The 27,115-nt window shown below is 38.8% G+C and overlaps 5 protein-coding genes and 2 long non-coding RNA genes across 11 annotated transcripts; 4 read left to right on the top strand and 3 right to left on the bottom strand.

Annotated features, from left to right (window-relative positions):
* Positions 1-4,763, top strand: LOC111788035 (protein RCC2 homolog). The gene is made up of 16 exons (XM_023668173.1): positions 1-199; positions 372-433; positions 537-604; positions 693-814; positions 1,029-1,134; positions 1,222-1,273; positions 1,879-1,996; positions 2,106-2,136; positions 2,236-2,259; positions 2,410-2,534; positions 2,720-2,801; positions 3,189-3,311; positions 3,400-3,453; positions 3,544-3,613; positions 3,922-3,955; positions 4,096-4,763. Exons 1-16 carry the CDS (start codon positions 1-3, stop codon positions 4,467-4,469), a joined length of 1,644 nt encoding a protein of 547 aa, XP_023523941.1. The 3' UTR covers positions 4,470-4,763.
* On the bottom strand, positions 3,579-5,105 carry LOC111788036. Its single transcript, XR_002814082.1, has 2 exons — positions 4,779-5,105; positions 3,579-3,793 (listed from the first exon to the last, which is right to left on the bottom strand). It is a non-coding gene; the product is annotated as an uncharacterized LOC111788036 (long non-coding RNA).
* Positions 5,106-7,297: 2,192 nt separating this feature from the next.
* LOC111788034 (protein IQ-DOMAIN 31-like) lies at positions 7,298-11,123 on the top strand. Of its 3 annotated transcripts, XM_023668171.1 has the most exons (7): positions 7,305-7,602; positions 7,965-8,285; positions 8,371-8,571; positions 8,720-8,797; positions 8,891-10,163; positions 10,233-10,520; positions 10,705-11,123. In XM_023668171.1, exons 1-7 carry the CDS (start codon positions 7,522-7,524, stop codon positions 10,722-10,724), a joined length of 2,262 nt encoding a protein of 753 aa, XP_023523939.1. In that variant the 5' UTR covers positions 7,305-7,521; the 3' UTR covers positions 10,725-11,123. The 3 variants fall into 3 exon arrangements, with proteins under 3 accessions (XP_023523938.1, XP_023523939.1, XP_023523940.1); XM_023668170.1 differs by having other exon boundaries at positions 7,298-7,602; positions 8,891-10,520; XM_023668172.1 differs by lacking the exon at positions 10,705-11,123 and having other exon boundaries at positions 10,238-10,327.
* A 340-nt stretch (positions 11,124-11,463) lies between these two features.
* On the top strand, positions 11,464-13,662 carry LOC111789284. The gene is made up of 2 exons (XM_023670003.1): positions 11,464-11,901; positions 13,363-13,662. Exons 1-2 carry the CDS (start codon positions 11,545-11,547, stop codon positions 13,387-13,389), a joined length of 384 nt encoding a protein of 127 aa, XP_023525771.1. The 5' UTR covers positions 11,464-11,544; the 3' UTR covers positions 13,390-13,662.
* Positions 13,663-13,835: 173 nt separating this feature from the next.
* LOC111789283 lies at positions 13,836-19,555 on the bottom strand. Its single transcript, XM_023670002.1, has 8 exons — positions 19,169-19,555; positions 17,253-17,423; positions 16,265-16,876; positions 15,270-15,457; positions 14,903-15,141; positions 14,619-14,818; positions 14,313-14,438; positions 13,836-14,219 (listed from the first exon to the last, which is right to left on the bottom strand). Exons 2-8 carry the CDS (start codon positions 17,406-17,408, stop codon positions 14,121-14,123), a joined length of 1,620 nt encoding a protein of 539 aa, XP_023525770.1. The 5' UTR covers positions 17,409-17,423; positions 19,169-19,555; the 3' UTR covers positions 13,836-14,120.
* Positions 19,556-19,750: 195 nt separating this feature from the next.
* Positions 19,751-21,347, top strand: LOC111789285. Its single transcript, XR_002814309.1, has 3 exons — positions 19,751-19,950; positions 20,323-20,388; positions 20,976-21,347. It is a non-coding gene; the product is annotated as an uncharacterized LOC111789285 (long non-coding RNA).
* A 429-nt stretch (positions 21,348-21,776) lies between these two features.
* LOC111789282 (auxin response factor 5-like) lies at positions 21,777-26,721 on the bottom strand. Of its 3 annotated transcripts, none has more exons than XM_023669999.1 (14): positions 25,847-26,721; positions 25,643-25,755; positions 25,447-25,545; positions 25,286-25,342; positions 25,041-25,193; positions 24,873-24,957; positions 24,666-24,756; positions 24,420-24,584; positions 24,210-24,332; positions 24,054-24,129; positions 23,848-23,983; positions 22,492-23,759; positions 22,214-22,404; positions 21,777-22,139 (listed from the first exon to the last, which is right to left on the bottom strand). In XM_023669999.1, the coding sequence occupies exons 1-14, from the start codon at positions 25,956-25,958 to the stop codon at positions 21,998-22,000; spliced, it is 2,811 nt and encodes a 936-aa protein (XP_023525767.1). In that variant the 5' UTR covers positions 25,959-26,721; the 3' UTR covers positions 21,777-21,997. The 3 variants fall into 3 exon arrangements, with proteins under 3 accessions (XP_023525767.1, XP_023525769.1, XP_023525768.1); XM_023670001.1 differs by having other exon boundaries at positions 22,492-23,756; positions 23,860-23,983; positions 25,847-26,720; XM_023670000.1 differs by having other exon boundaries at positions 22,492-23,756; positions 25,847-26,719.
* Between the last annotated feature and the right edge of the window lie 394 nt (positions 26,722-27,115).

The raw sequence follows: 27,115 nt of genomic DNA, 5'->3' as shown, positions 1-27,115 counted from the left end.
ATGTCTTCGCTCGACGCCGGTTCCAAGGTCGAGGAGGTTAAGGACAAGGAAGACAAGGCAGGGGAGCTTTTGTTCTGTGGTGCTACCTGCTGGGATATCATTGGTCGGAAGAAAGGCTCTGTGGAAGGCAACTTGAGTTCCCCCACTCGCCTCCGCCCTCTTGTCGGAGTTGACATTCGTTTTGTCGCTTCTGGTTGCAGTAAGTTTTTGTTTTTCTGTTCAGCGCTACAGATTTTGTGGTTTTTGTGTTGTTTTTTTTTAGTTCTAAACTAGACAGAGAGGTTGGTTGATGTATTTTATGGAGTATTCAACTCTGATCCTGCATTGCAGTGATGTGGTTATTGACGTTTTGAATGTTAATGTTGGCGTAGCATCGTGTCATTGTGTGGCATTGGACGTGGAAGGGCGTTGCTATACCTGGGGACGCAATGAGGCATGTTTACACTCAAATCTCAACCTTAAAAGCGTTTTTTTTTTCAATGTATATATAGATTATTGTTTATTTATGCTTGACGCGTGAAGTAATTTGTGTTCAGAAAGGTCAATTGGGTCATGGAGATTTGATTCAGCGAGACAGACCCACAATAGTATCTGACCTTTCGAAGTATGTTACTATGTTCGCCGGAGGTTTAATCGGTTCGATACTTAAGGTTTGGTATGTTTTTCTAAGACTTGATGATGTATGTTGTTAGGTATAAGGTAGTTAAAGCTGGAGCAGGGAGAAACCACACAGTTGTGGTTACTGAGGATGGAAGTTCTCTATCTTTTGGTTGGAACAAACATGGCCAATTGGGTTCAGGTTCAGTGAAAAATGGTGAGTTGAATGAAATAGAGTTTTAAATTAAGGTAAATGTTACTTTTTATGCTGCATTGTTAACTAGTTATGAGAAATATGAATTGTGCCTTACAGCAGTGGATATGGCAATTGGGTGTCACTGCTTCTTCATATTTCATGTTTAAATTCCTTTTCTAACTCACAATCTTTCATGTACTTGATCTTTGTTTCTTTTCCTTGTTTTGTTATTTAGAGATTGAGTCGTCTCCTGTACGTTGTCTTGTATCTGAAGTGAAACATACTGCTTGTGGCGGTGATTTCACTGTGTGGTTATCTTCTATTGAAGGAGCTTCCATACTGTATGGTTTGTGGATATGTTTAGATTCTGTTTTCTTCATTCTTCTTGTTTGTAGATATCATAGTTATTCGGCTTTTCGGTTTCTCAGTACTGCAGGTCTTCCACAGTATGGACAGCTTGGTCATGGAACGGATAATGAGGTACTATGCAGTGGTTTTACTACTTTTTATTCTATGCTTTTTAGTTTGAATTGAACTAATGAAGAATCTTGTGCTGTTTATCGTATGAAGCATTGCAGTCCGATATGGGATTACCAACTGTGGGATAGTGTTTTCAAAATTGTTGTTCAATGTGAAATCTTGTTTTTGTGATTTAAATACATATACAACCTCAGTGTATGTTCTTAAGTATTGGTTGTGATTGTTGAAGATGCACTGATCTACTATCAGCTTACCTCGAAGTTTACTGATTTTCTAGTCTTTCATCTATTCCATGCTTATGAATGGTGAATACCGTAGTGTTTCAGTTGAAATGCATGTTTTCTCCAGCATTTTTGTGCAGTGTTGTAACGTAATTAGTGAAATGTTTTCAGTGGTCTTGCTGCAACTCATGTTCTCGAAATGTGACTGAATTTTGAACTATCGTTCTGTAGTAATAATCTGAGAGATTTGATGTAATTTTACGCACGAGCATCCTTATTTGCGATGCTTGCCTAATACAATAGGCTTTGTTATACTCATCACGATACGGTATGCTAAGACTTAATTTGGTATGAAGCTTTACATTTCTGGAAATGTGATTGCAGTACAACACAAAGGATAGCTCAGTCAGACTTGCTTATGAAGCCCAACCACGCCCCAGAGCTATTGCTTCTCTTGCTGGAGAAGAAATTGTTAAAGTTGCTTGTGGAACAAATCATACAGGTTTAGCAATATATCTTCCTCTATGGGATCAGCCACTTTTGAAGCCTGTTGGACATGCTTGTTGTTAATACTTCCTTTTTCTGTTTGTTTTTTGCTTAATGAAATGCAGTGGCCGTGGATCGTAATGGCTTTGTTTACACGTGAGTATTGTCTTAGGCTACTTTCTGGATTTTAACTTTGTTTTGTCGCATCGTGGATTCTAATGGATTTGTCTCGTTTATGTTTACTTTCACTTTTAGGTGGGGCTTTGGTGGTTATGGAAGGTCAGTGATATGGACCGGCTTGGATTTGAATTCCTGCAATTCCACAAATGGAATAAATTTTCTGGCTCTTCTTTCGGTCTCAACTTCCGCCCTCTTCTTCCAAATTCTTGCTTTTTGTTTATCGAACTTTTTGGATGTGTTAATTTGCAGACTTGGGCATAGAGAGCAGAAGGATGAATGGGCCCCTCGACGCGTTGATGTATTCCAGAGGAAAAACACGCTTCCTCCTGATGCTATTGTTTCAGCAGGGTCTGTTAACTCTTCTTGTACTGCAGGTACCACTTCATAACATGAGGGCTTCTGTTGCTCTATTTTCAACTGTTCTCCAGATTATTCTACAGTTTTTAATTAACTTTCACAGCCCTCCACTCATCTATATGTTACTTTTGAGTTCCTTTGTCCTTTTTCTTTTTATAGCAAGAACTCTTTTAGATATTGGTATTTTCTTCCCTTCTTTCAGGTGGGGGGCAGCTATATATGTGGGGGAAAATAAAAAATGCAGGAGATGACTGGATGTATCCCAAACCTCTCATGGATTTAAGGTTTTGCTCCTTGCTATTTGTTACTTTATATAGTGTTTTGTCCCCTTATTATTTGTAACGGCTCAAGCTCACCGCTAGTAGATATTGTCCTCTTTCGGCTTTCCCTTTCGGGCTTCCCCTCAAGGTTTTTAAAACACGTTTGCTAGGGAGAGGTTTCCACACCCTTATAAAGAATGTTTCGTTCTCCTCCCCAACTAATGTGGGATCCACAATCCACCCCCTTTCGGGGCCCAGCGTCCTTGCTGGCACTCGTTTCCTTCTCTAATCGATGTGGGACCCCCAATCGTTGACACTCGTTTGTATTCTCCTGTTATGGCTTTTCTCTTTCTAATTATTTCATATATTTCTTCTTCAAGCTAGTTTGCTTATTTTTTTTTTTGCACTCAGTGGTTGGAATATAAGATGCATGGATTCGGGCGGCATGCACCATTTTGTGGGTGCCGATAACTCGTGCATAAGTTGGGGCCATGCACAATATGGAGAGCTGGGATATGGCCCAACAGGGCAGAAGTATGATCCTTTCACTATCCAAAATGCTTCTTGCCTCTCTAATTGTTTTTCTCTTGAATGTTTTCTTATGCTAATCTCTATTGTTCAGGTCTTCTGCTGTACCCAAGAAAGTCGACATCCTGGAGAACATGCATGTCGTAAGGTAGATCATTATTTTTATATGCATATATATAGAGCCTTTCCTCGAATATTTTAGGACGTGACAAATTTTTTGTTTTTGCTTTTGCTTTAGTGTTGCATGTGGTGTTGGACACTCGATGGTTATTGTTGATAGAGCTAATATGGCTGACCGACTTGATCAGGTAATAGTCCTTCACATTTAACGACTTCGAAGTTAAAATTTTGCCCTTACAGTTGAATAAAACCTCGTAAAAGTAGTCCCGAAAATCCCCAGAAATAGTTGAACCTGCCTTTCCTTGCTTCTCTTATCCATTTTCTGAAGTGCACTGTGTTTGAAACTGCTGCATTCTGCAATGACATTCCTGGATAAAGGGATACTGTTAGCATGGTTGCCATCCTATCGTCACCCTTTCTTGTTTTTTGTTGTGTACACATTTCATTTTTACTTGGGTAAAAGGTTGCTTCTAACTTTTAATGGCTTTGATGACAGCTTGATATACACGATGGCAAAGCTTTTGATGAAGGTATGGTATGTTCAAGTTTAACTAATAAACAAGAAAAATGGTTGTTAAGGATAATCAGGAGAGCCTTGGCCTGTGAAAAGTTAAGATTAAGGAGGATTATGGTGGGAATTCTAGAGATTAAGCTATTATTCTTGATGCAGAGAATGCAGCTTCGAATGCAGTACCACAGAATAAAGGTTCGGCGGTCAAGCAAACTCCGAAGGCTGCTAAAGCGTTGCACAACGCGAAGAAGAGGAAGAAGGCTAAAGCTTCATCTGAGTCAGAGGAGGAGGAAGAAGAGGAAAATGAAGATGGCAGCAGCAGCGATGAAGATGAGGCGAATGGGCTGTCGGATTCAAGTGAACAATATGGGAGCAAAAGTAAGGGTAGAGGTAGACCAAAGGGAAGTAAAAACTCATCTGGCGGAGGAAAAGGCAGTGGCCGTGGACGGGGACGCCCCCCGTCGAACAAGAAATCAACGCCTTCTCAAGGAAAAGCGGGAGCAGGTAAGAGAGGTAGACCTCGAAAGACATGAGGGCAAGACATCTACCCTTCAAATAGTGTAGGTTTTAATTGGTGATCCTTACTTCAATTCAAGTGAAATCAGCAACTCTGTTACCCCAGACTATTCCTGCAATTTTGAGATTATTTCACCACCATTTGTTTTCAATGATATGCTTATCCAGAGATGATGTAACACTTACTTACCTAATGACATTGATGATTCAGAACTTCACCTAGTTTTTTTTTGAGTTATGAAGGTATATCTGAGTGTAAAAACATTACAAAATTCTTAAAGAGTTAAATGGAAAGCTTCTCTTTCATGTCATTGCCATTAAGTTACCTCACAGAACAGAGCAGCACTCTCAGCACCTACTATCTTGGTTGTAAAACTGGAGGAAGTTTGTGCTGGGACCAATCTGAACAATCAAGTTTGCTTCTAATGCAAGAAATGGGAAGAGAGCGTGTCGGGTGGTTCGATCTCGATTTCTTCATTCACTCCTACTAACACTGAGCTTTACTGAAAAACAGGCATGAGATGTGGAGGAGGACCCATCTTGAAGGATCCTAACGTCTCAACCCCCTCTTGTATTACAGAGTTTGTGCATAATATTATTCTCTCTTGTCTTTTCTATCATCTTTCCAGATCATAAAGCCAACGTTCAGAGTAACGTTTTATGTTTGCCATACTGGCAACACTGTCACATTCTCTCAAAAAGGAACCAAAAACTTAACACGCTACACAACAAACCAGTATGGCAACTGGGTTTGGAGTGTATAAAAAGAGCTTCCACAGGATTCAAATTCAAAGTTCTAACACTTGTTTTTGTGTTTTTGTTAGATGGGTCAGATCCTCCGACCGCAGTATCTCTCGAGAGGAAGCTCCTGGGCCTTGTGGGAACGAAGTGGCTTAAACAGGGACATACGATGGTTCCTTGTGGGCGTAGTAATTTCAAAATCAAGGCCAGTTTTAGCACACTACAGTTTGAAGGATTCACATGATTCTTGGCAATCAACCCATGTGAGTGTGGCTCCACCAGACATCCCATGGTGGTGAGGTCCTTTGCTCTGTCATATGCTCTTGTTGGTTCTTCAAACATTCTTCGCCAAAACAATTATTGTCTCTCTTGTCACCACCATTTTGCTTCATTTCAACTCCAAATCCTTTATTAAATCCCCCATTTTGCTTTATTAAATAGGTTACTAAACATCCAAACTTACAAAATTTACATGTGAGATCCCATATCGGTTGGTGAGGAGAACGAAACATTTCTTATAAAATGTAGAAACATCTCTCTAGCAAATACGTTTTAAAAACATTGAGAGGAAGCTCGGAAAGGAAAACCCAAAAAGGATAATATATATTAGCGGTGGGCTTGGGCTATTACTAATGGTATTAGAGTCAAACACCAGACGTTGTGCCAACGAGGTTGAGCCCCAAAGTGGTAGTGTGTCAGCAAGGACGTTGAGATTCGAAGGGGGAGGAGGTGAATTGGAGGGTCCCCCATCGATTGGAGTAGGAAACGAGTGTCAATCAGGATGTTAGGGCCCAAAGAGGGGTGTATTGTGAGATACCACATCAGTTGGGGATGAGAAGAGTGCCAGTAAGGACGCTGGGATTCGAAGGGGGTAGATTGGAGGGTCCCACATTGGTTAAGGGACGAGTGTTAGCGAGGAAGTTGGGGTCTGAAAGGGGCGGATTGTGAGATCCCACGTCAGTTGGGAAGGAGAAAGAAACATTGTTTATAAGAGTTTAGAAACTGATCCCTACCTACACGTTTTTAAATTTTTTAGAGAAAACTCTGAAAGGGAAAGCTCAAGCTCAACTAAGGCAATATTTACGATTATAAGCGGTGATTTTGGATTAAAAAAAAAAAATGATGTGGCAAATAACTTTGAGACATTATGGTTAGATTCGGATATTATGACCATTAATGTCACACACATGTATGTGTGTGGATGCGGTTTGTCGAGTCGTGGGCGATTAATTGGCGTTATTACCGGCTACTGGCTGGTGAGTAGTTGGAAGAGGTTCCCTACCACACCCACATAATTCTAATTTGATGGAAAATATATATATATATATAGGGACAACTCATTTATTTCAAAACTTTCCATCTTTTAATTATAATTTCATCTCTTTAATAATTTAGTTTTTATAATTAAATGTATATATTAGAGTTTTAAATGAATTTTTAAAAAATGGAAGAAAAAAACAATAATTGGTCTCCGAGTAGAGCTACAGCCGTAGCCTCCAATATGAATTACTCGTCTATGTCTGCCAGTGTTTGTTGTCCGTATTATCCTGTCACACATTTCCTGTCTCCTGCATTTCCAATCTTCTCATCTCGCACATGTGGCACTCAATGATTGGTCTCAATCTCAATATTAATTTCCATTATTATTTCTTTTTTTACTATTTCCCTTTCCTATTTAACTATTTATTTTTATTTTTATTTTTATTTTTATTTTTCTCCATCTGAATATGATACAAAATTAATGACATTAATATAGAGATTTCCCGTCCCATCTAATATCTTTTCATTTCTATAGCTTTCCCCGTATTATTTAATTCAATTCATTATTTGATTTATTATTGCTCATATTATAGACCCAATAATTTTATCATATAATTGAAACAATTGGAGTGTATATATATACATATATATATATATATATATATACACACACACACACACACTGGGGGAAGCATTGGCGGTGGCTCGTATTTTAACCACGTGATATCTCAATTAAATTAATTAAAACGATATTGACTTGGTAAACTAAATATCTCGCGAGAAATTGTCGAGATATTGGAGAGTTGAGTTTTTTTAAAGTAATTTTATCTGCAATATTTGAAAGGGAGCAGTGGCCTTTCTTCCTCGGCTTCCTCACTCTCGTTCTTCTGCAATACGACTTCCGCGGACTTCAAAAGGCTGAATTTTGTCGAATTGGAGTGGCTTTTGAGTTCCGGATTCCTCTTTCTTCCTGCTCCCGATGCTAGTCTAGCGCGGTGTTGGAGGTTCTGTTTTTTGGTGTCCTAGATCCGTGAGAGAATCGGGGAAAGCTTGGTAGTGTGAGAATCTATGGGGAAGTCTACTTCGTGCTTTAAGATTATCGCCTGCGGTGGCGATTCTAGGGAGAAAGATGATAACCATATTTCTGAGGTATCTATCTCATTTGCTTTCTGAACTTTTGTATCTCTGTAGTTCGACTTAATGCTCTAAGTTTGGTATACTTAGTAGAAATGGACAATGTGCTTGTTCTCATCGAGTTTACTGAGAATTTGTGTTCTACTGCATTAGTTTTGGTAACTTCATGATCGAGTTTGTTTCTCTCATGATTGGAATTGAAAAAGGAATTTCAGTGGAGATTTGCAATGCAATTAGGGGTTCAGGGATTGAGTATTGTGCTTGCTCATCTCTTTTGTTCATTTCTTGCGATATGACCTTGGATCATGTATGGTTGGTCATTTTATCATGTAGCATTTGTATTTTAGGTGATATGGACTTGGTTTGTATTTATGCAGAGTAAGCGTTTGAATGACAAGCAAGGGTGGAGTTTTCGAAAGAGATCAAGCCGGCAACGAGTGTTAAGTAACACTGTGATAGCTGAGATCTCTTCTCCTGGAAATAGAGAGAGCTTCAATAACTTCCAGCAACCAACCAATGGTTGTACATTAGAAAAAGATGCTGGTTTGCAGTGCGCAACCGAGAAACCTCAATTACCGAGTACTGAAAATCTTAAGGAATCTGAAGCTGTTGATGTCATTCAAAAGGAGAGTAAAGTTGATATTGAGCTGGAGGAACGTAGCGCTATTATCATCCAGAGTGTTATCAGAGGGCTGTTGGTGTGTTATATTTTTCTAATGTTTTAGATCAGATATTATGACCCTTCTCTGTCCTTGTCCCTATACTTATTAACTTCTCTTGCAGGCCCGAAGAAAGCTTCTGATGCTGAAGAATGTGGTTAAGTTGCAAGCTGCTATCCGTGGGCACTTGGTTAGGAAACATGCCATTGAAACTCTTCGTTGTATTCAGGCTATTATCAAAATGCAAGCTCTTGTGCGTGCACGTTGTGCCCGTTTGTCAGTTGAACGATCGCATACAAAGGATAGCCATAGTTATAAGACCTTGGTAACCCAACTTTACTCAGATTTGATTGTTGACTTTCAAATATGCCTTCTTGGCTTCACATTATCTTATAAATCTAGTTAGGATGAAAGCATTGATAACGAAAGAATACTCATGCTGCCTCATCTTTATTTTGTATCTCGTGTTTCAGGAGAAGGAAAAGTTGAGGAAATCAAGTGGGACTTACGTTTCAATTGAGAAACTACTTAGCAATAGCTTCGCTCGGCAGGTATTCTTTTATGTAACTGCGATTTGTTGAGTAAGCACCATGTAAATGCTACATACTTGCATTCGATAAAACTGATTTGTACTTTATTTGAAGCTGCTTGAGTCTACACCGACCACGAGACCTATCAACGTTAGTTACTATTGTTCTAAATCTGAGACTACTTGGAAATGGTTGGAGAGATGGACATCTATCTCATCAGTCGATGTTCTGGAGTTAAAGGAAGCAGAGTTCATGACAGGAGAACAAGGAAAAGAGAAGGAAGAAAACGTTCACGCGTCTGAAGCTAGTGCTGAGATTGACTCTAATGTTCTTTGCAAGTCAGCTGATTCAAGATCCAGCAATGAGGAATCAGTAGTGCATTCTGAAAGTGAAGATAACTTGATTACTTATGATATGGACAATACAGAGTTTCAGCCATGTCAGGTTACCTCTTCCATGTTGGAGAAGACATGGTTTGAGGACGCAGGTGTCTCAAATGTGAAAGAAACCTTGATGGAGGCAAATTCTCTCCCAGATCAGAGGATGCGATTGGTGGCAGATTCTCAGTTACAGTATAACCCTCATAAAGAGGATCTTAGAACCGAATTCCAGCAAAACAAAACATCGACTGGGACGTTTTCCTCAGATCAACTAGAGTTGAAGGAGAAAAAGACTATCCTTGGTTCAAGAAGAGCAAGTAATCCAGCATTCATTGCTGCCCAATCCAAATTTCAAGAGCTGAGTTCGATGGAAACTTCAGGTAGATCAATCAGTTCATCATATCAAGAAACCGGGGTCGAGTCTTGTATTGGTGCTATCTCATCTGCATCAGTTACTTCTCTAAAGACGGAGGAGGTGTCCACTACAGAGGACTTCATCACAAATGGACCCAGGACTATTCGAGCTGGTGGCTCTGAATGTGGGACCGAGCTTTCCATTACCTCTACTCTTGATTCACCTGATTTATCTGAAGCTGGTGCCTTTGAATATGAGCATGAAACCAATGTAACAGAGATATGTGTCCATGATCAGAGCAGCAATAAGAGCACAGAAATTGACGTGGGTAGTGCTCCCTCCAGTCAAGTGTCGAACTTATTTCAACCTGTTTTGGGGTCTCCAGAAAAGCCTGGTGTTGTCGAATCCATCGATAAAATAACTGTGGACTCTGCTAAAAAAGAAGTTAAGCCAGACGTAAATGCATCAGTTCTGCAGGGAGAACAGGATATTGAAACAGGCAATTGTAGGCTATCCCCATCAGCCTCTCCAAGAAGCCATATTACTATTCTGGAATCCCAAGGAACACCTTCTAGTCAGATCTCTACAAAATCTAATAAGAGAAAAACAGATATGAGCAGAAGCAATCCGAAGCGCAAGTCCCTCACTGCTGGTAAGAAATCACCCTTGAAACTTCATCGCAATGTTGACTCGCCCAATAACTCGGACTCTTTTCCTAAAGATAAGATTGAAAAGAGGCGCAATTCCTTTAGTTCAGCAAGACCTGATCATATTGAAGAAGAGTCGAGAGAAAGCAGTTCCAATCAATCTCTCCCTCATTTCATGCGAGCTACGGAATCTGCTAGAGCTAAGGTGCAGTTAAATAATTCTCCAAGATCCAGTCCAGATGTTCAAGATGAAGAAATCTACATCAAGAAGAGGCATTCCTTTCCAGTTGCCAATGGAAGGCAGGGATCACCACGAATCCAAAGAACGACGTCTCAAGCACAAAAGAGCGGAAAGGGAAATGGTAAACCTTCTTCTTAAGATTTTTGTTGTTGTTGCTTTATCAGTAAGTTTCTAAAACCCCATACAAACTCATTTATACATTTATTTTGCTTGTAATGTGTATATTGGTTGCACTAAGTTAAAGATTAGAAGCAAAAACAAAAGAATAGGGACTTACTGGCTATTGTTTGTATCCTAATTTTCAGAGAGGAAGTGGCAAAGATAGATCATCGGGGCTGCTTTGTGGTCAACATTTTTTGAAGTAATCACAACCTCAGCAACCGACATCATGATGACTGCATTAAATCTGAATGGTGGAATTTGGTTCTTGTTAGCGACCAACATTGTTTTGTTCCTTAACTCTGAAGCTGCGCCGCCCCAAGTAATGTCACCATGGTATTATTCTCATATGGAGTTGGTGAGCATTTGGGGTATGCGTGGACTTAGGTAAGCTGAAAAAAAGGGTCTACAAACACCAACATTTTACAGAATGTATGATTCATGTTCCTTAAATTACTGCAATTTGTAACGTTTGTTGTAGAAGTTTGTGTACATTGTGATTGATGATCCATTGATGTTCATCACTATTGTTATATTCTTATATAGAAGCTGTTATTATCCTTATCGCACCTTCAAATCATATTTTTAATACCTTTTAAACAAAATCCAATTTCCTTCTTAACCTTGTATTAATTTTTCTATTTTCCTCCACTGGTTTGTTGTGTATCTTTTAATTTTTTTTTTTTAACTTTTAATTATATATATATATATATAGCTCAATAAATAAAATCATTAATTATTAATTTAAAAGTGGAAAATTATTTAAAAATATAGAGATTAATAAACAGAAAAAAGAAAATTGAGCACAAAACTTAATTAAAGGTGTGAAGAGAGGAAGAAAAAGAAATACATTTTTAATTAATTTTTCTCAAGAAACTCTCCGTTTCGGTCGGTCTATAAAACCCAACTTACTCCCCTCCATAGGCTTCTTCTTGCACGCCCCAATCACTTTTGTTGGAAGGTTGAGGCGAAAGGAATAAGCCGCAATGTTGAAGTTCCTCTCCAAAGTGAGAATCGAATTCAATGCCTTAGATCCACGCTTGGCATCTTGCATGGAATTCTTGGCGCAGTGTAATGCTCGCAAGGCCAAGGAATCGAACCCGGCTTGCCAGTTGATCGTCAAGCGCCGAACCGACGACCACCCGCCCCAGATCACCGTCACCTTCGTCAATGGAGTCGAAGAGGTTTTCGACGCTACCTCTACTCCTGCTCAAACAATCAGGACTATGATTCTTGAAAAGGGCCAACTCCTTGAGACCGAGCAAATGTTTCGAGAAGCTGGAGAAACTTGGCCGGTTATCATTCCCGATGAGGAGCTTAATCACCCTCCTCCCAGTATCAAGGTTCGTGCTTTTGTTCTCCCTTGCTGGGAAAATTTCTTTGTCCTCTTCTGCTTGAGTTTCATTTTGGTACTACATGTCGCATTTTGTCGAACAACTTATGTGCACCAAGAGTTTGATGGATTTTCTTTTTTAGAATGAAGTTTTTGCAACTATAAGAATTTATATTCATGTACTTACTTGTCTACTGAATTTCCTGTAAGAATTCCCAATGCTTCGCTTCTGCTTTTCAAGAGTTATGGATTTTGGCATTATTTTGTGAACCGCACTAGCATTTGAGAAGGACTTGAATTGATGATATGTTTTTGGCCCTTGTCTTATGCAGCGCGCTAGCGTTTTGGTATTCATTTGACTCGAATGTTTGCCCTAATTACCTTTGCGCTGGAACATACAGTGTTACAATATGTGTATTGATATGAACTACACTCTACTAGTAACTTATAGATGATTAGTATTCTCGTTTTACTGACTTTTCTGACCCATTGGAAAATCTCTCGTCTTTACGCACCTTGAGTTGTACAGTTAATCCAAGTTTTTCTCCTAGGCCTCACGTAGTAAGTTAATCTAAGTGATCCAAATCTGTGGGAATTGCTTCTTTTCTCTTTTTCCCTGATGATCTTCTGTATTAGGTGTTTGTCTAAAAGCTCCATTTGTTTTAACGGCTGTTATTTGTTTAAAGTGCTAATATATAGTCTTCCATCTGTGGCTCTGCTTCTGTCATAGTTTCAAGAGAATGTTTGTTGAATGAATCCGCAGAATTCACCCTTGAACCAATCAAGCACAAAGGCAAAAGAGGACAGTTAGTTAACCTTTTGCTATGGTGTTTTAGTTGGACAATAGCTATGAAAAGACAGATGGTCCATCTTTTCTTTAATATCGGGAGAAATACAATCGGGGCGGTGGGGTGGGGGGCTAATTCAAACCCTTCGGGTAAAATAAGAACATCCCCACATTCAAACAGCTCCTTTTTCCATTCGCAAGAACTTGTTTTAGTTGCATATCATAAGGAATTCGCAGTTTAAAAGGGTTTTTCGGCAACAAGGGAACTCAACAGATGTTCTACAACTTGATGTTGATTTGGTATTCCCATTCTGCAAAATCTCACTAAGTCACTAATTCTTACTTACAAAGCGAGCACATGTTGCAGATTTCTCTTGAAATCATTGAAATCTGCAATATACTCGTTTCTTATGCCTTTCTGGAAATGGTGGTAAGAAAGTTCAAAATGTTTGTCTTAGAGTTCAAATAAATCCAGAATGTGATTGTATGGTAAGCTTGTGCTTTTGGGCTATTTACAAGCTTTTAATTAGTTTCTCTCTGTATCATGTGTACTTTTACACACCCAAGTTGGGTGACAAATCTGTTTTCCTGAGCTTGTAAGTTGATCTTTTAGGTTCTTTCATTCGCATGTGTTCCTGCGTCTGAATTTCATGTAATCTTCTAACACTGTGCTTCCTGTTGCAGCCAAGAAAAGCGGAAGACAAGCAGTAACACTTTGTTTCAATTGATCAACTTACGGATGTACCTGAAAGAAGAGGGAGTGCATTCTGTCCTCGCACCAAGTTATCAATTTCCGTGTAGTAGTACATGTGCTGCTGTCTCTGAGATGTTTTCGTTCTAGATTTTTTCCTATGGATGTTTACTAGTCTTGTTTTCTCCTTCCGCACCAAGTTCTAAACATGGATGCTGTGTTGTTTTTTCATGAGCGAACTATTCATATAATAACTTGTTGCTAATACATGCTCTGTGACAAGTTTCCTGATACCCAAATCTCACGCTTTTACAAACACTGCAAAGTTGACGAAAATTGAACAATGTTCACAGTAGGTGACCGATTCTGGAATATCAAACACCAAGATGGATGAGTTTCTATGATTTTGAATGAATAGAAATGCAAGATTAAAATCTCTTTTCAAGTTCACGAAGTTACACAAGGATTTAAGAAACACCTGAAAACATTGATAATCACGGCAAACACTGTTCTCAAAGTCTTCCAGTCCCTCTCAATATTATGGTGTAAGCATAGTAATGGATACAAGCCAGAGACCATAATGCCATCTCGCGACAAAGCATGTAACAGCTTCGTCGAGAAAATAGGCACATAAACATTACACTACATATAGTTTTGCAGTTTATTGATTTCTGTACAGCCACCATCAAGTTACTGACAAATGTAGAGATCATCAAGCAATGATAATGAACAAAAACAACTCATCCTTGTTTTAACGGTCTTCTCGTCGAACTGCATTTGGGTCCGACATCATGTCTAACATCATCTTCTCCGGTGAATCTTCCCAACTAGCAAATGTTTTTAAATCAACCTGCAAAGATTTCAAGGAACCAAATGGATGCTAACTTCAATATTCTGCTCGTTAAAACAATTGAATATTTCGATTAAATCAAATATTCATTACCCTTCTTCTCTGCTCAGTGAAAAGTTCCTCTCTCCTTTTATACGAATTTTGGATTTCCTTGGCCGCAGAGCCGCCAAATCCCCAAGCTTCCACTTCTAAAATGGAGGCTTCAACAGGCAGGAACCCCTGGGTTTTATTTGAATCATAATTGAAAATTGGTAAGTAGCATGCTTGACTAAGGAACAGACATCTAGTCGATATATTCTCTCATCTTTGAACTATCTATCTGAGGATAAACCATCACAAATAAGAATATCTCAGGCTCACACTCAATAATTCACATTTAGGATAGAATATTATTCCTACCTGATCCGGGAAGAGAGGACCAGGCTGGTAAGTCTTGTCGACCACGTGATGGCGAACAGTAACCCTGGCAAAGTCTTCATCAATAAATATTCTTTCATTTCCAGTAGTTCCCCCAAATGCAATTCCAACGGGCTTCGGATGTGGCTCATAAACCTTTGCAGAGGGATGTAAGTGGCTATAGACAAAGTTCTTTTCCTTCCCTGTAAATAATTATTTGAAGTAAGTCCAAAAAATATTTGGCAAACAAGAGAACCTGGAAGAACCTCACCACCACATCATCCTACCAGTAGGTGAATAGACATGAAAAACAGGGCTAAGAGCATAGATATTTCCTCCTCCTCCATAGAACTGATCCTTATTTTCAAAACCTTGGAATGTCAGTACACCAACAGTCCATTTCAATTCATTGGTGCTATCGTCACGAGTGTCTACAGATTCAGCATGAACAACCACAAACAAAGGACCATGGTAGCCTTCGATGTTTGACCAGAATCTATTTAAGCCTCTTCCATGAAGTGACGACCTACAATAAATAGAAGAATACAAATACATCCTTAAATTGCATCATGCATATCTGACATGCATTCTGAAACTGTCAATGGGAAAGATCGTTTCAACAAACAACAATCCAGGGAAGACTCGAATTCATACCTATAAAGGAGGTGTTCATAATTTCCATCGCCACTGGTTACAAAACATATTTTTGATATCTCTTCCCTTATACAACCTCTTTGTGAAAGGGAAACTGCCCATGCTGTTCCACGGGTGAGAACATAGGAACTTGATGTCTCAGGTGAGGCAATATCTGCAGCTAATGAACTTGATGACTCCACTCCGACCTATCATGACCAACCAGAAAAGGGAAGGTCAACTAGGATCCTCCATAGAAAACAATTTATTTTCAAGACACTAGATTTAACAATTTCCTTTCTCAAAATACCAATCTTGAAGTGGAAAATATTTACGTTCTACAACTCAGCATGAAACATTAGCCTAAATTCATGTGCTAATAAGTAATAATATATAACCTAGGAACAGTAATCGCATCTAATTTTAAAGAACAATGCATCATAATATGTCCTATGAATGAGCATCACATCTAATTTGGAAGGACTAAAAACAGGTCTCTGGAATATAGAGAATAACACCGAAGTTCATTCAAGAGAGACTAGACCTAGATTATAACCTCAAATATGTGCTAATATCAATGAAAGAACAATAACAAACTGAATTTAAAGTCACCAGAACAAGAAGGTAGAAGTAGCGCTAATCAGCCAGGAGCTGCATTGTAAATTGTAAAACAAGACATCATAGAAATATTCAATAATTTTAATGCAATTAATAATAATCGGTGGATGAACACATCTCTATATTGAAGGACATTGATCTCTTTTTTAGTATTATTACTGATTGAATGATATATAATACAGTTGATTGCCTCTTCCTTCGTTAATAAGTTTACAACTCGCTCAATACCAGAGTACCTCCGCAGATAAGTCTGCAGAGATACAACAGATTCTAAAGGCACTTTATCAGAAACCATATTTCAACCTAGTAAAGAAATGTAATGCCTTGAAGTGTCAGCCTATGGATTTAAAGCCATTTGTAAAGAGATGCAAAGTTAACTTAAGAAAGGAATCAGTTACCTCTTGAGTAGGAGCTTGAAGAATTCTTGCATGTACAAAATGTGAAAATCCATCTGGAAGACTAGGAACAGTTTTCACTGCCCAAGGAAGAAACTTTCCAACAGGTACTTCAACTGCCAAACCTAAGATATCGCAGTCCCAAATGCTTACAGTATTGCCAGCTTCAGCACATGATGACACCGATGACAGCACCAGATTATTAATATCCGGCAAAAACAAATTTGAATTTGAACCTAAGACTTTGAAAGTACTAGAATCCCAAGACATGGTCCAACACATCCAAAGAAGCATAAGAATATCACTGGAAAGAAGGAAACCACTGATCTTAAATTCATCCTCAAGGGAAGTAACCTCCAATTTTGAAGGGAGTCCTGCCTTTACCATCGTAGCATCAAATACCCTAATTAATGTATTAAGCAACACAGATGCAGATATATTTCCACAACATTTGTTGTAGCCCTTGAGAAATTCAACCCAGGTAACTCCTCCTTCCTCTGGAATGAAGAATAGTTCAGCTATCGTTGAGCCTACACAGTCTAGGACGGCTGGAAAGGATTCAGGCACCACAGATGTTTCTTGGGTTCGGTTTTTATAACCTAAAAAGAAGCATTTCTGAAACCAAACTACACGTTAAAAGAAAATTGCAAACATGAAGAATGAACAAATAATTAAAAAAATCAAGTCTCAACCAATGCAGCCATTGTTCATGCTCGACGTGTTCTAAGATCTGGAGGGAGGAAGGGGATTAGGGGGTCTAAAATCTAGGGGTAGTTTGTCGGAATTGTTTGTGGAAAACAGTTTTCTAGTTGGTAGAAGCAGATTTCTGTGAAAAAAAAATATGTTTAGAAAACTTTCGCAATAGAATAATTGAAATTGTCTCCCTCCTCAAACCATTGAAATTATGAACAGTGATCTCAAATCTACAATACAATACTTTTACTTTTACAGGTCATCCAATATAGCTATTAAAACTAGTTTAGAATATTGCCTGTAAGGATTCGAAAGGAATTGCATTTGTTTGGGGATCCGCCAGTTTAGAGAATGCACTCTGAAGCTGAGGAAGAGCTCCCGTTGAAGCTGCTAGAGCTTCAGCCTCTTTTTGGTCATCAGGAACCCATTTCTCTGTTGAGGTTGATGCGCCCATTGTTGATCAATAATACTGGGGATTGAACAAATATAATATCCAGTTATTGTCTATTTAAACACTGAATGTACCTGACATAGAAAGAGTCAACTGTGTACCTGCTTATTTTTCTGTATGATATATCAAGAATTTAATCATAAACCTATCTCATGAGTGATTGTAAATAAAGTAGCAGCAATTTAAAGTAAGACAATATTAACAATAACGAAACAAAAAACATGTTTTCTAGATAGTGATAAATTGAATAAAATATGGATGATTTAAGGCCATGGATGCAAAATTTTAAGTAAATAATCACAAAATATTGAAGAAGTCCAAGAGAAGAATATTAAGAAGGCAAACCAATGTCCATTTCATTTTGATATTCAATGAGTATAAACATCTAACAGAAAAACAAGCTTCATAAAAATCTCATTATGACTTTTGCAACAAGAAGAGGAAAAAAAATGTTTATACACCTCAACATTATCAAGAAAAGTAATAAACCCGCAAATATTGGAAAAACTACAACTGTTGTTAACCAACGAAAATAATTTGGGAGTTAAATGCTAAAATTCCGAAGGGCAGCATTTCCTTGATAAGAGCAACATCTCTATGCTAAATTAACTGAATCAAGAGAAGAGTGAAGACTAAAAAATCCACTAAATGGGACAAGCATGTTAACGCGATAAATATGTGATATGAAGTACGAGATCGGAAGTAGTCAAGTTGCATCTTTGCCACACAAAGCCAATGATTAGTAGTGGATAGTACGGATTTCTGCTACAACCAATCACATGATGTCAAGTCACTGCTAGAAGAGTACTAATGCAGTCGTAAGAACATAAAATACTGTCACAACTCACAAATATCCTTAATTAGTTTGGCTATTACAGATACTTAATTGGAACTCACAGTTAAAAATCCTAAATGTATCATCAGAAGTTACAATATCAGACACTGTACTTTAGACATGACAGGGAAGATAAATTAATTAAAAATATAAAAAATAGACCAAGTTTTTTCCAAGATGTTCATGTTAACATCAGAAGAAATTACAGCCAATCACTAAGAGACATAATAAATACAAATTAATAAACCAACATCGCAAATACTAAGTAGTCATAGGAATTAAAAGGATAGAGATGTCAAAAATAAAAAAGAGTACAAAAATAGGAGATCGAAATAAAGTAAAGTAAAAAAAAGAAAAATATATGCTCCAATTCGATACAATCAGACTATCCATTTCACAATTCGATCCAAAAGAGTAGAGCGGATGGAGATGGATCAAGCTAGAGTTCTTTAATCTTCACTAAAAAATGATAAAGAATGTTTCCGTTTCCTTTTTACCTTCAATGACATAAAGGTTTTTCCACTTCTCTTAGTGTTAGAATGCTTTAAGGTCCAATAGCAGAGTGATTATACCACAGAACGTGATACCAGCCATTACAGCCGTCAATTGAAAAATAAAAAATAATAATAAAACAAGAAAGGTACTCGCGCTTCAGATATCTAGCCAAATTTAGAAAAGCAAAGAGAGAAAGATTTGGAATCGGATGAATCTGAGTCATCTTCCTCCTGAAGAAAGAAACGACCGCCACGATTCAATTAACAACAAAAAGAGCTCATACGAAGAAAACTAATTTACTATGAGAATTTAACTTCAACCGAGCAACACATTTCAGAAACTCAAAGCGAGAAGAAATGCAAAAGTAATATGATACAAATGATAAAAGACACGGAAGGAAGAAAGGAGGATTAGATAAGTCAGAGGAGTAAACCTGACGGGGAGAAATTGAGCAGTATGCGAATCTTAGCTCTGATGCCGTGGACGCAAGTATCCTTCAATCTAGTGAAATGCTGTAAGTCGAGTGCACCATCAACGACTTGAGAGCGATGGCTTCTTCATCGGCGACCAGACGATTCTGACGAAAAGGCACCGTTCACTGATCCACCTTAGCGTCTTGTTCCCTCCTTCGATTCATTTCTTTATCAATTACCGGTAAACTGGAATCGATGTAAGACGTGGCATCGCGTAAGGCTTCTGGATTCTACGTGCACTGTAACAAGGGAAAGACATTGGGATTGAACTAAAAAAAATATTATTTTCCTTTCGTTTTCTTTGATTAGGTTCCGATTTAACCATAATGGGGACATAATTGTAATATCACTTTTTGTGATTAAAAAAAATATAAGGATTGTGATGTAAATGCCAAATGTACCCTTTTTTAAGGCATAAAATGTAAATTGATGATTTATTTAATACATATTAGAATAATAGATATGATAATATTACACTTTTAGCCCATGTAGGGAGGTTATTTAACAAAATTACCCTCCATTAATTTGAGCTCGATATTCGGGTACACGTCAGCCTTGACAGGTGCTACGGATCCGAAATTGCAGAGGAAATTAGGGTTTTTTATGATCCAGGTGGGAAAGGGAAACTCGTGGCACTCGAAGGAGACGAATCCGAGCATTTCTGCGTTGAGATTGATATCATCATTTACATCTAATGGCGCTCCCTCCTGGCCCTTACTCCGGCACCAGCACTCTCGCACTGGTATATGCCTTTTCTTTTTTTGCCTATAATCATCTGCTTAACTACGTTATTTCATATTTCCGATATGTATTTACTTCGATCCCTCTCATGTGCTGTATCCACCCTTTTTCTCGAAAGTTTCGGCGATATTTGAATGCATTTAGATTTGTCCGTTTAGAATTCTCTATCGTGTGATAATTGGTGCGAGTGGATATCTGCGATTGAAATTTTTTATTTTCTTCGTTGTATTTCTTCATTATCATTTTTAAGTCCTTTCTTGGGAATCAAATGGATCGGTTCATTTTAGTTTCTAAAACTTTCTTTTTATGTGCCAATTTTTTTTTTTTTTTTTTTTTTTTTTTTTTTTTTTTTTTTTTTTTTNGATTTACACAGGTAGCTCGTGCATCAACATTCACCTTTGGTTTGGTTTACGGAAGCATTAAACTCAAGGTTCTGAAGGTAAATTGGAATCAACTATTTTTCCAGCCTTTCCTGTTTGTAAATTCATTGAAATGGTCATTTTTGTTGTGCATGGGTTTTGATTGTTTGGTGTCTCTGTCTATGAATCAATTCCATGTTTATTGCAAGTTTGTAAAGATTATTGTTACCCTTTCACTCGTTCATTCAGATGAATTCAACGTTATCACCAGATTTCATGTAATCTGTTTATTTGATGGTTTTCACTTGTTTTCTTTTGGAGAACAGATTTATTCGCTGCCATTATTTCCGTCGGCATTTCTAGTTTAAGAAGTCTTGTTGGAAATCACGACCCAAATTTGAAAAGAAAAAAAAAAAAAAATTAAGAACATTGGTTGTGTAGTTAGAAACATTTAGCTATGAGCCATTTTTACTGGATATGAAAGTTTCTTCTTCTGGTTTCGCCAACTACCGTGCCATGTTATTTGTTTTGATTAAGAAAAAAATTAGGCACGTATGCTCATGAATCATAGACCATCTTATGTCCCTATTCAGTAGTTATCTGTACAGAATATGAATTCAATTGTCTAAGAACGTATCTTTTGGTTGTATTCTTGTGCACTTGCCAGGCAAAGGCCAAGTCTCATGCGAAAGCTGCAGCCAAGGCCCATCATTGATGAACGCATTTACTAATGTAGCTTGTAGCAATGGAAGAGATGGAAATTACAGCATAGGCAGAGACTCTGATCGTTGATTGGAGAAATGTGATTTTTGGCTTGATATATATTAGATTCTGGTTTTTACTGCTGGAAGAAAATAAATTTTTTTGTTTAAACGATGTTGGGTATTGCAAATACTGCATGGTGTATGCTTAATTGTTCAGTTCGAATGGCAAATCTGCCAATGGGATGGATGTTCTTGAAATAAAAGTCATACATCATCTTGATAGACTCGTTTGAGATTTGGCTATCTCAATATCACTCTACTTTCACTTTCAAGTTTCAACTTATGACTGGCTTTGATCTCTCTTTTCTTAAGGGTCGTGTTCTAAGAAAGGTTTGCGAACATGCTCATAGGTTCTCGAAAATAGATATTTGGCTAGGGAGAAACTAGAATGTGGCTGGCTTATGTTCAATTCCTAATCTAACATAAAGTTGAGCATGGATCATAATTAAACTAGGAGTTCAAGCTTGGAAACTAGGCAGTGTATGAGGAAAAAACTCTAGATATGATATCTACTATAAAGACAGGCAATAAAGATATGGATACCCAGTTGAAAGTCATGGGTATCATTCTAAATTTGGGGACATGGTTAGTGGCTGCAGAAGAGCTAACTTGTTGAAGATTAGAAAGGCTTCCCTCTTCTTTTTTTTTTTTTTTTTTTTTTTTTTTTTTTTTTTTTTTTTTNACTGAGTTCAGAAAGAGTACAATTTCGCAGGAACTGAATCTACTTCAACTAGAGCGCTTGGCAAATGTCCCTTACTGATAAATATAGGCAACTAACAATCACACTTGCAACAAGGTGAAGGCTTTATGCTAACAATTCTCCTTACTGCTTTAGCTTGTGTAAGCAATTATAATAAACTTGATTCTCAACTAACGAAGCAGAAGAATCGACCTTCTTTGACGACTGGTTCAACCGAACCAAGTTTTAAGCTCGGCCACCTTCTGATATGGAGCAATTCATGCCTTGCATCATAGCACTGTTGAGAAGCTTCATTCCCTCTTCACTCATTTGCTGAACTTCTGAAGGTGACAAGATTCTGATGCACCGTACGCAGCTAACAAATTCCCTGCAGAAAAATCCCCATCACTTTGGCTGCTTCACATGCAATTCAGGAAACAAACATGAGTGAAAAGAACTTACTCCCAGGGATCATCGCCAATAAGCAGCACGTCGTTCTCATAATCCACATAAACCAGTTTCCATCCTGAGCCTCTTGGATCATTAAGCAACCCTTCAAGTCCAAACATACACTCTATAGCAGAGCACAGTTCTTCGTAGTTCTTAAAACTTGTGACATCAATAGACCTACCAACTGATCCCGCCTTCTGGACCTGTAATCACATAGCAGCTAGTCATTGGGTTGATATCCATACCATATAGTAGGGAAAATAATTAACAGAAAACCCACAGATTCCTACCTTGGTGTAAGTCCTCATGGGCGGTACCACTTGTTTCCACGAGCCATTCTGCAGAAGATTGCCTTCATCAAAATCCACATTGCAAGAGGATGTACCACCTGAATTATCATGGAACTCTTGCCTGGAGAAAGCCTGAGAATCTCCCAAACTAGCAGAGGTGATCTGAGACTGAACATCTTGGCTCGAACTGAAGTTCCCAGCCAAGCAATCTGAAGGATGTGGGAAGTCAGCATCTTTGAGTGTGCAATAATCATCAAGAATGGTACTCGAAACAGCAGGATCAACCAAAGTATTTCCACCATTACTGATTTCAAGGTTAGAACAACCATATATCCCACTTTGGTTGTTGCTCTCATCGGAAACATCTCTCGTAACATTCGCATTAGCCATACAGTTCAGGTTAGATGCATCAGGATGGGAGAACGAGACGAGGTGATTGTTTTGAGAAGAGAACCTTATATTACTAAGAGGATCCCACATCTCTTGACCTGTAGAGGGTATAGGAAAATTAAGAGCCTCTGAGAACACTGTTGAGGAGTCTTGCAATCCCAACATAGAGAGATTCCCTGGTGATCTCATTACACCAGAAAGAGGTAGACAAGTAGGGTTAATCAAGCATCCATCGCCATCCATGGATGAAATCAAACCATTTGAATTGGGAAATTCAGGCTGAGGCATGTCAATTGGTTGGGGATGTTGGATTAGTGATTCCAGCTGAGGCTGCATGGGCCAGGATGATACGGATTGCAACTGCATGGGGATCTGATTCTGGTTCACAAATGAAAGCTGGTTTACAAGCGTCTGCATATTCACTTCATTACCAGTGAGTTTATCCTCCCCACAATCAACCGGCGGCAATGGATTAGACTGACAGGTTGAAACTTCACGTTCATATTTCGACTTATCTGCCTCAGCTCCAGTAGGAGCTTCACTTTCAATGGCCGCCGGATCCTGTACTTTTCCTGGTTCATTTGCTTTAGGTGATGAATTTGAGTTAATGGGATCAGTAGATGGCGAAGGAGCTGGCTGATGATGATTTTGATGCTGAGACGACGGTGTAACCTGCTGCTGTATTTTGGGATTGGTTACTGGCTGCATAACCCCCATCATGTCCTGCTGCTGTAAAGTGGTGCCGTGAAGGTTAACCAGTTGAGGCCTCAGTAGCATCTTCATCAGTGGTTCGGAGCATAAAGTTGACGCATATGAAACATTTTCAGGAACACGAAGCATTGGTCTCTTCACCAGACTTCCCCAATCAGTTTCTCCTGCTAACGTGAAAGAATCCCATTTTTAAAAAACATGTAATTCTGAGAACTAGTATGTTTAGTGGAAGCCGCAGAAAGGATCAAATCTTACCCAAGAACCCACCGTGTAATGGGCGTTTAAGACCCGAAGTCAGAGAAGGAAAAATGAAGAGACTTTCTGGGGTTTCTATGTCCCATGAACTAACCCTGTTCTGCTTGTCGCAGCACCCTGGCTCATCCCACTCCACCTGTGACAAAATTATGAGAGTGGCAGCGGAGAAACATGCCAGTGAATACTCGTAATCAGTAATACCTCACCTGGAGATTTCGCCACTTGGAACCTGGCCACCTAAGTGGATCTAAGTCGCTAATTCCAACAATTGTTCCCATGTATCTGCGCCAAGAATACAATATGGTAAGAAAATCCCAGATCATATATTTTGACAAAATCTATGAACTTGTAATTAAACTCACCGGCGTTTACCGGACTCTTCTGTTTCAAACATCATCCCAAACCTCATGCCTGCAGAAAGCTGAGTTCCGTATACACATTTGCGATACTTGGCTAAGGGAATAACAAACTCTGAAGGACATGCTCTACGGGAAAAAAAAGCGAAGAAAGTATGACAGATGACCAAGAAGTTGGGAAATTCTAAAGGTGAACCATTTGAAAGTTAATAGAACCTGGGGTTGTAGAAGATTGTGAACGGACTCCGATTGGCAGCAGCATGAGCTGCAGCAGCAAGAACCCCTATGTGCATACTATCAGCAGATAGAACCGATGATGGCAACATTGATTGTTGCCGGTTAGCACGCCTCACTCCAACGAGCAACTGTGACTTTTCATCCCTACATCATTGTCACAAGACAAATGATTCAAACTTGGTAGCATTGCCAAAAAAAAAAGGTGTCAAAAAGAGGATATCTTACCTGATAAAAAGGACAGAATCGCCAGCTCTAAGCCTCTTGGCCCCGACGAATAGACTCCATCCCGTTGTGAGAAGGTGTCGCTTTGGCTGCCCTATAGAAACATACCAAACCCCCATCAGGGAAACAACATAATCCTCATTCACATTATGAATGGTAGATCATAGTTCAAAAAAACCAGTGACTATCACGCTATCGAACCATACTCACCGCGATATATGTGGCGAAAAGTCCAGGTATTGTCGTGCAAATCACGGACAACAAGCTCCTGAGTTGGTGGCTGCATTGTGTAATCCTGTTTCAAGATTAACAAGAATGGTAATGTTGAGAAAATGGAACTAAGTATTAACAAGAAATGGCATGGACTTGAATCCTTACCAATGGAGGAAAGAGCTTTTCAGCAGCTCTGCGTGGCACTGAAAACCCACCATGTGTGCTGGTGTCACTGGCAGTCAAAGTTTTACAGAAGAACTCGTTTGGATGTTTACTCTGCCGTAGTCCAAAGTCCGGAACTATGAAGACATCTTTTTCCTATTTGAATGTGAAAAAAAGACGTTGGTATAAACAATAATACAAATTCAGAGGTGACCCAGAAGAGCAAAACTAAATAAACATATTCTTACAGAGTTCACCGGTTGAAGACTCATCTGAGCATAGATTTCATCTGAATCTTTATCGGCCTGAAAAGTATGAAGAAAGGGGATAACAATGCATTCTTCAGAACATACATAATATTTCGAAGGATGATCCAAAAGGCAGTGCAAGTATGAACAAAAGCACATACATGTAACGTAACATTATGAACTTGGCACATCAACTGAGAGGGAAGATTTGGATAATTTGGAATCTGTGAGGTTGCTGTTCTCTTGGTAGAAACTGCCACCTGTTACACCAAAACAAATGCAGTATGTTCATGGCAAGCTGAAAAGGGATTCACATAAGAAGATGAAGAACGAAAAAGGGAAAGAATTGGTAGGTACCTGTTCACTATGTCCCTGAGGAAAGTAATAAACAAGACTGCCCATATGCGGCAAGGAAACAAGCGGACCAGCACAAGCGTGCCATAGCTCGGAGTTTATAGCCTTCCGGGCCCCTGCAACCCAAACAAATGGAGAATTTCTCAATTAAAAAATGCATGGCCGGAATAGAAAACAATTCCATTAGGAAAGGAAGAAGAAACAAACCAGTTTGATCTTGCATTTCTTTCAACAGTTTCATGTCGTCGAGAAGGTTAGTCTGTGGGGCGTGAGTAATGAACCCCCCTATTGTTTTGAGCTTCTCATCCACAGAGCCCATAAGGAGGAAACAAAGCGTGGATTGTTCACATCCTCAGTAAAGAGAAGAAAACCCAGTTGATGATGGAAGAAATGTGAAGAATTGAGAGTGGCGCATATTGGTGGAGTCCATGACTAGGACAGTGATAGAGAAGAAGAAGAAGAAGAAGAAAACAAGAGAGAAGGCATGAGTCAAAAAAAGCAAGAAGAGGGAAGGAACAAAAACTGAAAAATGGTAGTGTCTGCAAAATCTGGTAGGTGGGGGCTTGTTGAGCTGAAAGGGGTGTGTTGGAATCAAAAGCACGGGAATCGAAGAGCATGGATTGAGGCGTATTATCAACTGGGTGTGCTTGTTTTTACGTTGAACAGACACCGACCTCTGGATGGAAACCTCTGCTGCTTCCTGTTCCCAACACTTCACACTAGGAACTAACAATTCATGGGGTATTAAATTAACCCACAACTTAACAACTTTTATTTAGAGTAAATTGGTTGAAATCCTAATCCTGGGCTCACACCCGTAAAAGGGCATTTCCCTTGCAGCTTTAAACTGTGATGAGAAGCAAATGAAAAGGGGAAAAAAGAAGGAAAAAAATAAAGAGAAAACAGAGAAAGGCTATGAGAACACGAAACCAGTAGAGAAAGGGTATTGGGAAGGAAGATTGTCCTTTGGGAAAAAAACGAGAATCTGATTGGTGGAGAGGAGGAATGTAAGAGAGGCGCACTTTAGCCACGTGGATTGGCAGGATTTGAAAAACCCTTCGGATCTTCGTCTTCCTCCTCGGTTCCAACCCTCCATTTTATTTTATTTTTAATTTACAAAATAAAAGAGAAAAGGAATGGAATGGAAGGAGAATGAGAAAGTAAAGAAAGATAGAATTTAATTGGAGGCGGGTAAAGCTTGACTTTAGCTTCCTCGCGCGTGCCACTGGCGACAAAATAGCAGGAGGTGCAGGAGGTGCAGGAGGTGCAGGAGGGTGATGAAAGCGACACGTGGCTTTTTGTGAATGGACTGTCTCCTTGCTTCTGCTTTTCCCACACTGTTTAATTCTACAGCTTTTGTGTACATCCTATCCTACTACCCCACTCCATCTCATCATTCTTTTTCTTTTCTTTTTTTTTTTAATAAAAATGATTTCTAAAACTAATCAATATGTAAACCAAGTAATTAAGACAAAA

Source organism: Cucurbita pepo, chromosome LG02, assembly GCF_002806865.2.
Source record: "Cucurbita pepo subsp. pepo cultivar mu-cu-16 chromosome LG02, ASM280686v2, whole genome shotgun sequence".
NCBI lineage: Eukaryota > Viridiplantae > Streptophyta > Magnoliopsida > Cucurbitales > Cucurbitaceae > Cucurbita > Cucurbita pepo.
This window is presented reverse-complemented; position numbering and strand designations above follow the sequence as displayed.

Excerpts from the sequence above, each read along its gene's own strand:
- LOC111788034 (XM_023668170.1), top strand. The coding sequence starts at position 7,522 with ATGGGGAAGTCTACTTCGTGCTTTAAGATTATCGCCTGCGGTGGCGAT. Across the intron at positions 7,603-7,964 it reads ATGATAACCATATTTCTGAG|AGTAAGCGTTTGAATGACAA; the intron begins GTATCTATCTCA and ends GTATTTATGCAG. Across the intron at positions 8,798-8,890 it reads GCAATAGCTTCGCTCGGCAG|CTGCTTGAGTCTACACCGAC; the intron begins GTATTCTTTTAT and ends CTTTATTTGAAG.
- LOC111789283 (XM_023670002.1), bottom strand. The coding sequence starts at position 17,408 with ATGGGCGCATCAACCTCAACAGAGAAATGGGTTCCTGATGACCAAAAA. Across the intron at positions 15,142-15,269 it reads TATGAACACCTCCTTTATAG|GTCGTCACTTCATGGAAGAG; the intron begins GTATGAATTCGA and ends TATTTATTGTAG. Across the intron at positions 14,819-14,902 it reads TCATGTCTATTCACCTACTG|GGAAGGAAAAGAACTTTGTC; the intron begins GTAGGATGATGT and ends AATTATTTACAG.
- LOC111789284 (XM_023670003.1), top strand. The coding sequence starts at position 11,545 with ATGTTGAAGTTCCTCTCCAAAGTGAGAATCGAATTCAATGCCTTAGAT. Across the intron at positions 11,902-13,362 it reads ACCCTCCTCCCAGTATCAAG|CCAAGAAAAGCGGAAGACAA; the intron begins GTTCGTGCTTTT and ends TTCCTGTTGCAG.
- LOC111789282 (XM_023669999.1), bottom strand. The coding sequence starts at position 25,958 with ATGGGCTCTGTGGATGAGAAGCTCAAAACAATAGGGGGGTTCATTACT. Across the intron at positions 25,546-25,642 it reads CTCAGGGACATAGTGAACAG|GTGGCAGTTTCTACCAAGAG; the intron begins GTACCTACCAAT and ends TTGGTGTAACAG. Across the intron at positions 24,333-24,419 it reads ACAATCTTCTACAACCCCAG|AGCATGTCCTTCAGAGTTTG; the intron begins GTTCTATTAACT and ends TTTTTCCCGTAG.
- LOC111788035 (XM_023668173.1), top strand. The coding sequence starts at position 1 with ATGTCTTCGCTCGACGCCGGTTCCAAGGTCGAGGAGGTTAAGGACAAG. Across the intron at positions 1,274-1,878 it reads GTCATGGAACGGATAATGAG|TACAACACAAAGGATAGCTC; the intron begins GTACTATGCAGT and ends ATGTGATTGCAG. Across the intron at positions 2,802-3,188 it reads AAACCTCTCATGGATTTAAG|TGGTTGGAATATAAGATGCA; the intron begins GTTTTGCTCCTT and ends TTTTGCACTCAG.